This window comes from Limulus polyphemus, unplaced genomic scaffold (genome assembly GCF_000517525.1).
Source record: "Limulus polyphemus unplaced genomic scaffold, Limulus_polyphemus-2.1.2 Scaffold542, whole genome shotgun sequence".
In the NCBI taxonomy this organism is placed as follows: domain Eukaryota; kingdom Metazoa; phylum Arthropoda; class Merostomata; order Xiphosura; family Limulidae; genus Limulus; species Limulus polyphemus.
The window spans coordinates 47,148-63,451 of NW_013666152.1; the positions used below are offsets into that span (position 1 = coordinate 47,148).

At 31.0% G+C, this 16,304-nt stretch overlaps 1 protein-coding gene across 5 annotated transcripts in view; it reads left to right on the forward strand.

Moving 5' to 3' along the window:
* LOC106458986 (intersectin-2-like) overlaps positions 1–16,304 on the forward strand; it is a 57,327-nt gene that overhangs the window by 34,449 nt on the left and 6,574 nt on the right. For 4 of the 5 annotated variants that reach the window (XR_002610486.1, XM_022385358.1, XM_022385361.1 and 1 more), the window contains exons 6-10: positions 2,303–3,078; positions 6,818–6,947; positions 11,336–11,573; positions 12,153–12,223; positions 15,393–15,512. Coding sequence is in view for 4 of the 5 variants with exons in the window: in XM_022385358.1 (XP_022241066.1) it covers positions 2,303–3,078; positions 6,818–6,947; positions 11,336–11,573; positions 12,153–12,223; positions 15,393–15,512 (1,335 nt within the window). In the remaining variant the exon portion in view is untranslated. Of the gene's footprint in view, positions 1–2,302; positions 3,079–6,817; positions 6,948–11,335; positions 11,574–12,152; positions 12,228–15,392; positions 15,513–16,304 lie in introns of those variants that run through there. The other variant, XM_022385362.1, reaches the window with a different exon arrangement.

Here is a 16,304-nt window from a genome sequence, read left to right on the forward strand (position 1 = left end):
TAACACACATTTGTATTAGCTGGTTTGGTGTGTCACAGTATCCAGTAGATTAGCTTATCATGGTCACTGCCCTAACACACATTTGTATTAGCTGGTTTGGTGTGTCACAGTATCCAGTAGATTAGCTTATCATGGTCACTGCCCTAACACACATTTGTATTAGCTGGTTTGGTGTGTCACAGTATCCAGTAGATTAGCTTATCATGGTCACTACCCTAACAAACATTTGTATTAGCTGGTTTGGTGTGTCACAGTATCCAGTAGATTAGCTTATCATGGTCACTACCCTAACAAACATTTGTATTAGCTGGTTTGATGTGTCACAGTATCCAGTAGATTAGCTTATCATGGTCACTACCCTAACAAACATTTGTATTAGCTGGTTTGATGTGTCACAGTATCCAGTAGATTAGCTTATCGTGGTCACTACCCTAACACACATTTGTATTAGCTGGTTTGACTACAAGGTAAAGGAGTTAGATTAATAGCAAAGTGATTCCTGTAATCATTGTTAAGTATTCCCTTAAAGTTCCAACTGAGAGTTTACACTGATGATTACAGTTTTAAAGTCTGTAAATCAATTACAGCATTATTTATTCTGTTAGTGGACATATGTTTGGAATTCCAGTTAGTGAAATGTTTAAGTTGTTCCAAAAAGGGTAATGTGGTGCTTTGGTAGTTATGTTAAAGTAGGGTGGATTCATGAACTATAGTAGGGTGGATTCATGAACAATAGTAGGGTGGATTCATGAACTATAGGAAATAAAGTGTAAGTTCCCAGCTTAAAATATTTTCAGCATATGTTCGAAATCGAAAGACCTATACATTTTTAAATCTATATTTATTCTTCTTAAAATGAATACAGCCATCACTTGATATGGTAAGGAAGTCTAAAGAGGATTTATTCCATACATGGAAAGAGTAACAAACTTAAAAGTATGTTTACCACCTTATTAAGGAAAATCAAGTGTTTTTCTTAGGGCATTGAGAAATTTTGTTTTTGTTTCTATATCACTTTTTGGCATGGTATACTTAGAAATGTTTTAGCCTTATTATTATTGACAAGTACTTAAGTTATTAAACTTTTAACATCATTATAGTAACTTCAAATAAAGAAGAGTATATAAGCAAAAACTTTACTTAAGTCATGTCTACACTAGAGTGTACAGAGCATGTCCCAAGAGATAAGTTCATAGTAAACAATATTATTTTCATGAAAATATTTTGTATGATTTTTTACAAGGTTTTGCTTAAAATATAAAAAGGCATTGCTTAATCTTCTTGTACATAATTTGTATGTTTGGTTGTTGAAATATACTTTAATTGAATGAATCTTTAATTTTAAAATGTTTATTTATTAGTTCTGAGAAAAACAAAATTATTGTAAAATATTCCATTTACCAGAAGCAAAAACATTTTTGAGTCATATCCTTGATAATTAAATCACGTTATGGCCCAAAAATTTGCAGTAACCTTTTTTTTTATTTTTGTATTACTGGTTGTACTTCTCATTCCAGTATATCTATGTAAGTAAACATTTAAATTTTTAAAACTGCCAGAATCATACTAAAAACAGGAAACTAAAATTTGTTGAAACTTAATAAATTAATATGACATTAAGCAAAACAAAAGAATTGGTCATTATTCCACCATATAAAAAAATATAATAAAACAAACTACATGTAGTATGGAAACTTTTTATCTTTTCGTATAATCCTTCAGAAGTGTTTTTTATTCAAAGTTGAGGAAAAAATTTATTTTAATGTAAGAAAAATATTCATACAAAGTAACTAACCAAAAAAGAATTTTATAGACAGAGTTTGGTGATTTATGAATTTTATTCAACTCTGGCAGGTATGCTCTCATCAAGCATCTTTTTTTTTTTTGTTCACAAATAAAACTAGGAAAGATAAGAAATGCAAATCATTGCAAAGTACTTGAACCTCAGGTTTTATGAAGGAAAGTTAATAGGCAAGAATGACAAAAAGGATATAAATTTCTGAGATTGAAACAAATAATATACGTGTTTATTATTAAATCTGAAAACTTAAAACAAATATTTATTCAGAATTGTTCAAAGAGTGCCATTAAAACCTAGTAAATTATACAGAAGATAAGATTTATTTGTCAGCTATTTAGAAAGTGTGAAGTCAAATCTTATCAAATGTATTTTTGAGATGCTTTTGTTATCTAACGTAAATGAAACAGAAAATGTGGTTTAAATATTACTTTCTAAGGTACATCTATGTTTTTCTTTTAAGTGGCCTTATATATTTCTACAAAAAATATTTTATTTGTCCAGAAACCAGCCACATCAGAGAAGAATGATTATCTATCTGAGTTAGAAGCCATCTTTGCTCCAAAAAAAGAAATCAATACAAATTTGGACAGATCATCTTTCTTGAAACAAAATGATACAGTAGTTACATCAAATGTGCCTAAACCAGCATTTCGTTACTCAAAGAAAGGTCACACTCCTCATCACTGTCCAAGAAATATTGATGTTGGCATAACCTCAAGCACCTCTTCGTCTAGTCCAGATTATCATCTTGTGTCTGTCAGTGCCAGTTGTAGATCAACTTCTTTAGTTGATGTGTCAGCTTTATCTTGCTTAAACTCTAAACCTAAAACATACAATGTGTATAATCAGGAAGAGAAGAAAAGTCAAGAAAACCTGTTAGACTTAAATAATACATACAGTATTAATGAGTATTTACTATTAGAAGGGGCTAGTGCAAAGTTGCAAGTTCCATTTCAGTCAGGTAATGTACTCCCAGAAAAACATTTATTAACCCCAGGCTCTTCCACCTGTCTTTCTAAAGACACTAATGGATCTTGTACATCACCTTATGCAGCAAACAACAAAAATGATGAGTCATATTTAAATCATAGCAGTGTTGCTCAACTTGAAAAGTATTTTCCTGTGTCTAATATTCCTAAGAAAGTGCCAAATGAATCCAAAATTTCAAGTTCGTATGTCAGTTCCTACCAAGGTGTATGGCCCCCTGTTCCTATTAGTTTTGAAGACTCCAGTAGTATGTGTCAATCATCAATAGATACAAAAGCCAAAGAAAAAAGGTGATGTAATAATAATAATATTTAATTTTGCTTACACTTTTTTTTCTGCTCGGTGTACCATTAAATTATTATAAACCTCTAGCTGTCTTGAAGATAAATTAACTGTCATACTTAAAACATGCCTGCATTTATGTGTTGCTGAAATATCACTATTTTGTTCCAGTATAAGTATTGCTATTGTGTTTTTTCATCTAATTACAAATCTCAGCATCTGAACAAACTTGTTTATAATTATTATAGTAAGACATTTCTATTTTGTTTCTCCTTTCAGTGTTTTTTTCTCTTTACATTTATTTCAGAGTTTCACATATATTTATAACTTGAAGTTTAGTTTTATATATTTTTTTGTATATCTATGTCTCTTTCACAAGTCTTCTCATTAATATTTTTAAGCTTCATACTCCAACCTGTGACAGTTAATGTATAAATAACCCTTTTTTGTTTGTTTGTTTGGCTAGGAGTTTTTTGTTTTACGTAAATAGTAGACAGATGAACAGTTATGTGTTTGGTGTTTTGAGATGTCTTTTATTTATCCAGTGATAGGAATTTCAAAAAAGATGCAGGAGTGATATTTATAATTTTTCTCGTGAATTATTCAGCCAAAAAGCTATTTAAGATACTAAAAGGTAAATATTTAGCAAAATCTATCATTTAGTTATACTAGTTTCAGAAAATTCCACTCCTCATCGGTAACCCAGGACAAGAGCAAAAGTCAAATGATAGATTGGACTTCAAATTTGTGTGTTTGATGAACAGTTGTTAATTTTTAATAATTATTTTTGCTGTATTATACTACAATAAAACAGCTTTACATGTATATAATTTTTTCAAATGTATAATTACCTCAGACATCTTTTCTAGAGCTGAAGTCCTGTATCTTATATAATTTCAACTTTTTATCACTTTGGACCTTATTTTAAACAAAAATACAGATATTTTGTCTTGATAAAACAACTTTAAAGATCTGTAATGAAGTCTGTAACAATACATAAACAAAACTGAAGTGGTAAAATGATTACAAGAAATAATAAGACATAACTTACCAGATTAGCAAGGAATTGCAATTAAGGTAAAAAGGCAGTTATAAATGGTTCTTGCAGATCAGCACGTAATTATCTGTTCTTTTTCATTGTTATACTTATCAGTTGCTTCTACAATAATGTTACAAGTTGTGCCTTAAAATACATCATTAAAGTGAAAGTAAATAAAATTACACAAATTTTAAGCTTAGCCTGCTACTCTTTACTCTCCATGGTTCAACATATTTCCATCAATAACCATTTCATAAACCTATTAGTACAGTTGAAGAGCATTACCAAAACATATTTAATGTTTCATAATCATTATTCAATTTCTTTTCTACTTTTATGTGTACAAGCTAATAAAGACCAATGAAAGAAAACAAATATCGAAAGTATAAACTTGTGGTTTATTTATGTGAATATCTTCAGAACATACCATGGCATTTGCTGTAGAGTTCTTGTAATTAATGTACTTATGACAGGATTTTTTGTTTTTTCCTAATTTTGATGATTGATAGATTTGTAATAAAAGGAAATGAAAAACATCGTTACACATCATTTGTGATGTTTTCTAGAACTTGAGGCTACATAATGTCACACTTTAATGGGTTTATCTCTTGTTTTAACATATTTATTGATCAGTAATTCTGACAAAGGCATGTGTGTGTGTGACCTGCATTTTTGTGTATAAGTAGTTTAAACTAATGGTCAGTGTTCAGTGAATATTGATCATATTTAGATAATTTGCATGAAATTCAAAATTTTTGGTAAGTTTCCTTGTGTAAATATGAATTAAAATGTTTTAATGATGTCACTTGTAACTGAAATGTTCACTAACATTATGAGAAGTATGTTGTCAATGTCATAATAATATTACATTAAAATATTGTTACACAGTATATATACTTTAAAGTCTATAGACAGCATAAGCAAATTAGAAGTTATCATACAATGGTTTAGTGCAACTTAAGGACATGTGTATCAAGTGTAATTTTAGAAATCATGAAAGTTCCTTTTCAATCATACTTAAGCCAATTTATTAAACAGTGTGTTGCTTAGGTAGTACATGTACTACCTTACATTCAGTTGACATTTACTGAAATGTCTTAAAATGGTGTGAAACTTAGTATAAAGATATAAACAGCATTATTTTGTTTTGGTTCAGAATTGGTTTATTTATGGTTAAGAAGTTCACACCTTCCAGTGAATACCTTGAATGTTAACAATAAGTACCATTACAAAATCAACCTTTTATTTACTATGTACTAAAGTAATAAGTAATGAAACTCTACCATCAGTAGTATTCTATCATTTCCAATACTGAAGGAATTAACTCATTTAAATGAACATCTACTGACTTGCAAACATTTATGCTATAATACGGTACAAACAAAAAGCAGGATGTGAGATAAATATATACACATGTCTGTATGTACTAGGTTTTAGACTAAGAAATGCTATGTAAAAAACTATGTTTGCAAGCTCAACTACATGTACAATTTAATTACTGAAGTTATCTTTCTGATAAATGTTAAATTTTATCTAAGTTTCTTCTCCAAGCATGAGATTGCTCTGAATAGTGGTGAATTTATGATTTTTCTTAAATCTAGAATGTAATTTTTGATATTAGAAGGGTAGAGGGAAAAACATGATACTGATACTAATCCATAGTATACCACTGTTATTTAGCAAAAAATATCCATTTTTATAATTTGATAAATTATAACCTCCATCAAGTAGGGGTACCAACAAAATGAACAAGAAGAAGCAACTTGAGAAATCAGGCAGATTTTTAACAGCTATAGTAGGAAAAAATAAGGTCTATCTTTATAGTAATATAATGCATAGCTTATTTACATAATAATTATGAGATAATAAGTTTTCCTGATTAAACAAAAATGAAATAAGCATACAATAGAGTAATAAAATGGCATGAAACAGTAGGGATAAAACAAGTGAAATACCATAACATTGACATCATGTATGGTGCTTAGTTTTCAGAGTAAACTTGCTGATTTTTTTACTTGTACTGAACAATTATTGATACTACCAGTAAATCTTTTGAAGTATTCTTTGTTTTGTTTAAAGAATGATGTTTCACTTCAAATAATTGCAGAATATGAATGCATTACCATTGGTAACAGTAATCACTTTTTCAACATTATTAAGCAGATAATAGGTATGTCCATGCTAAAATTAAGTTTCTTTAGTTGAATTCTTTTTCCCAGCCTGTTAATTTCACATATAGATGCTTCAGAGCAGAATTCCAGTTGACAAGCACATGAGTGAAATGTTTTGAAACTTATAAAGCTGCTATTTAAAACTAGAATAATTTTCCTTTACTTTAAAATCTTTTTTAAAGTTTCTTATACAGTAGAAGTACTGCTTTCCAACTAGCTTCTTATAATACAGGTTGTTGTAAAATTATTACTAACAATGTTTTAACTGTCTTCTGGTTAACTTACCTAATGTGAATACCATCACAAATGTGCTAATTCATTATATACTGTAAGGATGAGTCTGTCCCAGCTGAAAACAATTCTTGGAAAAGAAAGGTTTTATTTAATACCAAAGCATATTGTTTTTTTTTTACAAAAGTAAACTGAATTTACTCGGAGAAAATCTATTGTTCAAAATTCAATTGTAGCTATTTACAATTGCTAGAAATGTATGAACAATGTGTTGTAGAAGTAAAGGATATTTTTCTGTATATATAGGTCATCAGTTAAAACTGTATGTTCAACTAGGACCTCAACAAAGGAAGAAAAAGCATTCCATCATACATCTTCTCTTTCTATACCTCAAAACCTTCCACCCACTTTTCATAATGTTCCTGATGGGAATATGGTAAGGAAATATGATTCTGTAAATATTTATATTAAGTAAACAGCTTTTTTCTGTAGTATTCAAAGTTATATGTTTTTAACAGGAAAATGATTAATGTTTTATATGACAGAAAGGTACTTTAAGGTAACTGTCTTTTTGTGAAACTGATGTTGTACCAGACATATGTTTAAAAAAATATAGCTTCTTTTACTTAGAACTTTAAATCATCCAATTAAAAATGTAACTTTAAGTGCTGGTAAATATTACATTCTGTGCTTGTCTTCTTTATATAGAGATAAATGAAGAAATTTGAAAACGTCCGATTTTACATTCCTAAAATTTTTAAAAACATTTACCAAGTTTTATACGGTAGAATAACATAAAACTACCAAAATATCAGAAGAGCAGCTTACCAGTGTGAAATGGTTATGTATCTTGTATTGCATTTAGTAGGAAAGGGTTCACAATAACATTTGTTTCCAGAATTAAATGAATTCAAATTAATTTAAATTAAAAATGCAAAATTGAAAGTAAAATTGGCTGTCAAAACCTAACATTACATTCTTTGTTTATAAACACAAGCTATCCCTCTGCACCTCTAAGAGTTATTGTCTCGTGCAACATCTGTGGAATTTCCTTTGCATGCCACAAGTCTTGAACAAACTCCTACCCTTACACATGTTTGTGTGTATTGAATCAGCCTATGATGTAATCATCCTAATGTTGCAACCTTCCCTGAACATGAGGCCAACCCAACCTCTATTCACACTAAATTTAAGTCTTATTCTTTTCTTGGTACTTACTGTGTTCAGACGTGTGTTGTTTTTTCCTTGTACTTTTTTGTGTTTCTAGTTGCTTTGAGCTACTATTGCCTTCCTGTATTTAGTTATACAGTACGTTGCATTTTAATTTCATCCATCTGATTGTAACTTCATTTTCTTTACCCACCACATTTGTACTTAATGCTAATTTCAACAATGTAGCAAAAGAAAACATCTCAAGGCCTAGTCATTTTCTCCAAATTAATCAAAAGTTACTGGAGGCACCTTATGTGTTAATGAAACTGATGTTAAGTTATTGCTTTAGTTCACTTAATAGAGCACACACCTTCACATGACAGGTCTTTTATTTCACTCCATGATGAGGTACTAACAACATCATGGATAACTTAACCACAATCTTGGAGCTGTGATGAACCTTGGTGTAACATCAAGTTAACAGATGATGTTCCTGCTATTGCGCATCAGGTTGTTGGTTCCTTTCTGCCTACTTCTCCACTTCAGGTCCCTTGTCGTTCTTTTTCATTGCACTCTGTGGTGTCTGCTTCAGCTGGGGATGATTTTGGCCAGTTCCTCTACCTCCAGCATTTGCTTCTGGCTGTTCTATCCCTGATGAAGAACAGGTACCTCTTTCTTTTTTTTTGTAAATCAGGCTTGTACTGCTCTGTCTTTTCTTTCCTTTATATCATAATGACTCTGTAATTGTTTTTACTTCATGAGCTTTCTTCTGTCCCAACTCCACATTGTTCCTCATCTTTTTTGTTCAACTTTATATTTTTATATTTATATGTTTTATATTTTTTGAACAACAATTTCTTATGTCCATTCTGTCTGCTTGAGATGCTCCTCTTTCTCCTCTGCCCTTTTCTTTCTAGTTATTTGCTCATCTTTATTTATCTTTATTCTACTCCTTAGCTTCATTTCTGCCTTTCACTTTCTCACTAAGACTCTTCATAATGATCTTGATGGCTTTTATGGGGACACCTGTTCTTCTTTATTTGGCACTTTGGCTTCTGTTTCTTCCTCTACTGTTTCTATTTTGACGTAGTTTCCATGTTTTGGGGGATCTGCTCAGTAGGGTTGCTTCCCTTTTGGGTGCTTGCATCCTTTTCTCTTATATCCAAGACTTTTATTTAGCCCCTTTTCTTACAGACCAGGTTTTTTTGGGTGTTTCAGACTCCTCTGGATCCCAGACTAAGGATACTTTTCTGTTATTTTATATTGTTACCTTGGTTTCCTGTTTCACTATTCCATGGTTACCTCTGTCTGCTAACCATCCTTGGGATTCACATTGGACTAACCCTTCTTCTGTTCACCATCCCCCCCCTCCTGTAGGCTCGTTGTCTGGCCCCATTTCAACGGGATTCTCCAATTATTATCTCCATTCTTCTTCAGGAGGCATCTTGTCTGGGCTGGCTGGTAAAACTTTCTTAGTATCTAGTTTTCCTTGTTTCTAATGTGGGGGCAAGTGTAACTCTCTTCCTTGCACCTTTGTGATCTTGGTACCCAAGGCACTTTTTCTCCTTTTATTCCTGCTTATGAGGTTCTCTTGCTTTTGGGGACTCTTGCTTCTCTGCATATTATTTTTCAAGAGATGACTGAGTCTTATTGAGCTTGCCAACTTCTTCAGTTGTTGTTGTCAAAGATGAGACTATGATCATGTATTAGTGCTCATGGGGATTGCTGCATATGGAGGTCTTATCACCCTCAGTTTGGTGGAGGGCTACAGCATTATGATAATTACATCCTAGGCTGATGCAATACATGTAGATATTTGTAGGGGTGAGAGTTTTTCGTGGTCCGTGGCATGCACAGGAAGTTCCATAGCAGTTATATGCAAGGTAATACTTTTTAGTATTGTACGTTTTCAGGTAAGGAAAGTGTTAGCTTTGTTATATACATATCTGTGAAATTTAGAAATAAGAGCTTGAAATACAATTAAATGTACATTTGAAATGTGCACAGTATTTTTTTGTATTATTTCTCTTTTTTTCTATTGTATATGCATTTGGGATACATATATAAGTTAAAAAACATTAAACATCTATTAATTTACTTAATCTTTCTTTCAAGAACACTGAAACAATATAATTATGCATTATGTTAATACATGTTCATGTGTGTGCAGTCAACTGCTCCAACGTGTGTTTTGTATATAAAGTACTCAAGATTTATATTCTACAATAATTTTATCCTTTCACTTTGAATGAATTACCATCTAAGATTATATGTAAAGTTCTTCCATTAAATCTTTCACTGCCATGGAAGTTTGGAATTTTGTATTGCCACGAAGAAAATAATCCCCATTCAAACTTTATAAAGGTCACCAGTTTCAGTTACATAATAAATTAATACAAAGTGTATCTAAAAATAAACCTGACACTGGGAGAGTTGTTTATAACCAAATATTCCTTTAGTTTTTGTTTATTTTTATGTATTTTTTTGCTTGAGTAGTGGACAAGTGATTAAATCTAAGGTGGAATTTTTAACTTTTTTTATAATGAGACACCGTTCTTTTAATTTAAGTTTGTTAATAGATATACTTCATTTTGTTCATTTACCTTCTGCAACTGTTTCTCTAAGGTTTTTCCTAATGATCTAAAAACTGTTACATAGGTAGTGGGTGTAAAGTTAAGTTTTATGGTCACCTGATTTTGTATATGTTTGTATTACTATTATTTATTAGTATCTTGTTAATCCCCTTGGTGTATATTAAGTATAATTTGTATATTCATAATCCTGAATTTCTGTATTTTTCTATCAAGTTAACAAATGAGTTTGACTTTTTTCTGTTACTTAACAGACTTCTCTTTATGGGGCTTGGCATGGCCAGGTGGTTAGGGTACTCGATTCAAATGGTCATGGGTTTGAATCCCCATCCCACCAAACATGCTCATCCTTTCAACCATGAGGCATTATAATGTGATGGTCAGTCCCACTAGTCATTGGTAAAAGAGTAGTCCAAGAGTTGGAGGTGGATGGTAATGACTAGCTGCTTTCCTTCTAGTCTTTCATTGCTAAATTAGAGATGGCTAGTGCAGATAGCTCTCATGTAGCTTTGTGCAAAATTCAAACCAAATCTCTTTATGGAAACTGCATGAACCTCATCATTGGCCTTAAAAACTAATGTGAATGAACATCTACATCTATGTCTCATTCACCTATTGTATTTTTTGATATGTTAGAGTTTGTTTCTGCCATGATATTGGGTTTCCTTGCTCAGTCTGGAATGGGCACCTCATGGTAGAATTGATACATATTGTAAACAACTATAATACGTAAATGTATAAACATTATCTTTTATTTTCAGTTGTAGTATTCTCCTCTTAAACATAAAAAAAATGCAGTGTAACAAAGCTAGAATTAAAATAAATTGTAACTATACTGTATGAGCTTCAGCTGTATGATTGCAGATGTGCAGATGCATATTTCCTTAATAGAGCACAGGTTTTGATATTAATTGTTTATGATAGAAAATATGTATAGTTGTTTAAAGATGTGGAGATCTGTTATATCATTTATTAATTTTTTGAGTGTCTAAAGCATCTGTGTAGAGATATAATAATGTCTAAAAAATGTGAGTTTTATATTATAACAATGTTATCAACAAAATTTATGTTTTTACCATAGCCTGGAAATACAGGAAATTTAGATAGATTGAGAAAGTGTAAAACCCTTTATAGCTTCAAAGGTGAAAGCCCTGATGAATTAACATTCAAAGAAGGGGATGTGATCTTATTTGAAGAGAAAATAAATGAAGAATGGTGGATGGGTTATCTTGGTGATCAACAAGGTATTTTTCCATCATCATACGTAGTGATGGAAGGTACTGATGATTTCATGAGTACAGATGTTAATAGTACAGAAGGTATTCATCTTATTTGTTTTCTTATAAACTGTACAAATAGTGAAGTTTTGTTTCTTGTTAGTTAAATTAATATAGCATGATGCAGGTAATCATTATAACATGGTGTTATGAACAGTTCTCATATAATCTGGAAAACTGATTTCTCCTTTTAATTTTGTAAAAGAAAGCCTTGAATTTTATACCTATTCTATATTTTGTTAAACTGAATATATTGTTACTTGTGTGATTCACATGTGGGTTTTTAATGCTACTGTTGTAAGTTTTACCACAGTGAAGCACTTCTAAAGATATATATAGTGTTCCATGAATTTGAAAACCTTTTCTGAAAGGTAAATAAGATTATATTGCATTATGAACAATAGTTTTAGTTGCAGTACCAAAGCAGTTTGATGGTGATAAAATGGATGTAGGGTAGTAGCAGTTGTAGATAGAACTATGTAATTCAGTTTTTAGATATGATAAAGAAGTGCAGTGTTCCAACCAGATGATTATTTTTATTTAGAATATAGAGATAATGAATATTAGGTTTTAATCATATGTTATATGTAGTGTGACTTGTGCTTTTCAATTCATATACAGGATCTACAACATGCACAGTTGTGGCACTGTATGACTATAAAAGAGAAGATGAGAGAGATTTGACCTTTAAAGTAAGTATTATTTTATGTGTGCTTAAATACTAAAAAAAGGAAAAAAAAGCTAAATGTTGCAAAATCTAGTTTATAGCGCTTATAAGAAGAAATGTTAATATTGATGTAACTTTCAAGTTATCCTTAATTACACAAGTTTCAACCACTAGTTTTATGGATACATTTTTCGTACACATTTATACAACATTCCAATGTTTTTATTATTTACGTGAATTTAAATATTTGAAGTTTTTAGAGAACAGTGAACTAACATAAAATTTGTTAACTATGGTAGTGGTTCATGATAGGAAATTCCCATTTATTACTTAATATTGTCCCACCAGTCTACAGCAAAAATAGCCTGTTAGTATTGTAATAAAACCTGGGCAGTATTACTAAGTGCATCATGGTGCATTGTGTAAGGTAGTTTTTAAGTTTATTTGACTACTTAGCAAATAACAGCATATAATCATTCATACCCAGTCGTTTTAATGTAGTGTGTGGCTTATATGGAGCCTCATAATCTACTATATGTGTATATAGCTGCATGCAAGCTATGGATGTAATTTAATATTTATATGACAGGCCATTGTGATTATTCACTTATTCTTCCAGTGGTATTGAAGTTGTATGTAATTTGTTTATGTATATGGTTCCTGCCCTTTCGGACATGACGCTGTTGACAAGATTACAGTTTTCTACCACTGCATGATCAATTTCAGACATGTTACATAAGTGCCTAAAAACATTATACAAACATCTAGGCTGTCTTCCACAACAGAAATCTTTAAGCCATAGTTTAAAAGTTAGCACCATGCTCAGTTTCAAGCATTGCATCAGCAATCATTGCGATGGCTGATGGTAAAAGTCGAATTATAGCCAGCACTGCTTGATTGAGAATTTTGTAGATACTGCAGATGGAGCAGCCATCCTTGAAGCTAACTATAAGGAGTCATAAGAATCATGCAAGAAGACATGGCAAAAATGATGGTGATTCTAGGCAAAAGTGAGGCAGAAATATATTCACTGTGTATTTTAGTTAAAAATATTTAGTTTCAGATAATATATGCAGCAGTGACAGCCCACCAGAGTTTACGATCATCACATTGGAAGAGGGTCATAGAAGTGTCACAACACAAACTCCATCAGAAATATATATATAGTGATATAAATACTAGCCAACATGCATTTCATGTGCATGCATGTATAAAATTCATGCAGTTACAAAATCCAGTCCATGCACCACTCCAGTATAGTTCAGTAGTCCCTCTAATCTAGTGTTTACAGACTCCTTATATAGCTACAGGGTATAAGTTTAGTAGCTATATATATTTTACAAGCATATACATAACATGTGGTATGTTGATCACCATGCATCACAGTGGTCTTATATGCAGTACTGCTATCAATGATAACATTGTGGTATGTTGATCACCATGCATCATGGTGGTCTTATATGCAGTACTACTATCAATGATAACATTGTGGCAATGATATTGGGAGCAATAGCTATCCAATCTGTATGAAGCCAATCCAAAGGTTGTCATTGTTTCCTAAGAGAGCATTATACATCAACTATGTATTTCATTAAACTAAACTATTTCAATTAGAACAGTATTGCTATTATACACATTTATGTCCATGATGGACATTAAAAAAAAACTCAACAAACAAGATTATTAAAAATTTTTAATTTTAAAAAGGGGGGGAATAGGGATCTTCAAAAAATACAGAAACAAGTGAAAATGCAATTGCCAAAAAAAATTAATCAAAAAAATAAGCTTAAGGTTTGAAACATAGTGTCGACATTATTTCCTCAAGCTACAAATCCATATTTTGACTCTCCTAACTATTACAGCTTTTAGGATTGCAAACAACATAAATTTGTATTATCAGTCTTGGTTTTTTGTTTTCTGACTAAATAAAAAATACCTGCAAGTAGATATATAAAATTACTGAAATATTGAAAGTTAATACAGTCATTCCATTGTTGTTTTGAGTCATCCAAGGTGAGGACTAATAACATAAAGACATTTTATAAACATTTATAAATTGTAAATAAAAATATTAAATGTCTAGCTAGATCTAGAAGGGAGTATACTAGTTATTGCTTTCACTTGAGTGATCACTTAAAGTTATTTGGCCAAATCAAAAAGAATATTTCTCCTGTAACTTCTGAATAAATTTTACATTTTAGATCTGGTCAAGATTTGGATTAATGTTTGTGTGTATATAAATATATTTGCTTTTATCTGGAATTATTGTTATATCATATTTCATAATACAATTTGCTATTTTCTCAGTGATAACTTGTTTCTTGGTAACTTAAATCTTTCATTTTGAAATTGGTGGTGAAATATCTGATTAATCTTGAAGTATTGCAGGTAGAATTTATTAATTCTTTCACACTATAAAAGATGTTCACAATCTGATTTGATCCTGTTTGGAAAATTGTTGTGATAGACTCTCAGTCATCAAGAGTTTGTGATAGAAATAAGGTTACAGGACATCCACTTTTTAACCTTATTTTTTTTGTCCAAGTCAGGAACAGTAAAAGTATTAAATTGGGCCACTTTCTCTGTGCCTCAGAGTATAGTTTGTCATTGTTCTTGACTCCTTTAAACTGTATGTGGAGAATCACTCACCTGACAAAGACAGGTTACACAGTAGTGTTCCCTTTCTCTCTGCTAAGTTTGATTAACCTAACCTGTTATGAGGCAGCTACAAGATTTGCCTAGTGTTGAAAAAGAAAATGAAGTAGCAACATATTTCTTTTGAGTAGGCTCAAAACACTCAGGTGCATTTGTATTTTTTTTTATTCATTTTTAACTTGATAAGCTTTTAACATATTTTGTTTGTCTATGGATGTACAGTGCACTACAGTGAACATCATAATATTTAACAAATGGTAAAAAGGTGTGTTATTGTAATTTATGCTGTAATATAAACTGTTTCAAAATTATAACAGTGTTACTCTGTATGAAAAAAAATGTTCCAGTTTTTCATTCTTGAAATCTGGTAACCCTAGATAGGAAGGGATGGTATGTCTTGTTACTTGGAATTGGATAAAGTTAAGTATCAAACTGTTCTAGGTATGCAAAAGTTATGTATTCTACACCTTCATTATATATGTAGGTTCTTCATTAAGAGGGTAAGACAAATGAAAATTGATTAATTTCTACTTTTATAGAAAGGTGATAAAATCGAGGTTAGAGCCCGTATTAATAAGGACTGGTTGTATGGTGAGTTTCAAGGTCTGAAAGGACATTTTCCAGAATCTTTTGTATATAAACCTTCCCAAGAGACAGTAGTAAGTATCTATGTTAAGAGATGATTTAGTTGTCTGTATTTAAGCTCACGTATTTTATAAAAGGGTTTGAAACATAAAAGAGGTGATTTTTTGAATTTTGATGCAGATACATTGTATTCATATGTATGTTTAGAGGTTGCCAAACATCTCGGGCATTTAGGAGCTAGCAATTCTACCTGATTTATCAACTTGGTAATAGCAATTAATTTTTTTGCTTTTTTATACTGCGATTTAATGTTCCTTGATCGTGAATTTTAAAATTCTATACGTTTTGCTAAGGTGATAATAACTTAAAATATGTAACTTGTTAATAGCCCAACATGTATTTTCAATAAGAAGAATATACAGTAGCATTTAAAAACAATTTAAATATTAGAAATTATTATTGAGTTATTTGCTCAAGGGCAAGTTTTTAGCTCAACAAATCCTCCTCCAACCTCCTCTACCTTTCTTTTTCTTTATCTCAGCGTATGCTCCCCTATTTCTCAGATTTACCAGCAATGCTTTCCTCTTTCTACTCCCTTTTTTCCTCATCTTTCTTGTATGTAATTCATCGAATTATTTCTTCCAACAATGTTTCCCACCCATGCTTGTAAAACATGTTATGTTGTATCACATGATTTTAATTTAATATTTCTCTCTAGTGTTTTTTATGCATTGTTTATTAAGGATACATTTTTTTAATCATTCAGTGGTAATTTATTCTCATATCAAACCTAACAAAGATTAGTTACTTGAAACATTGTTTTTCAGTAAAATAACAATTTTGCGTTCCTGAATGCATATTTTCAT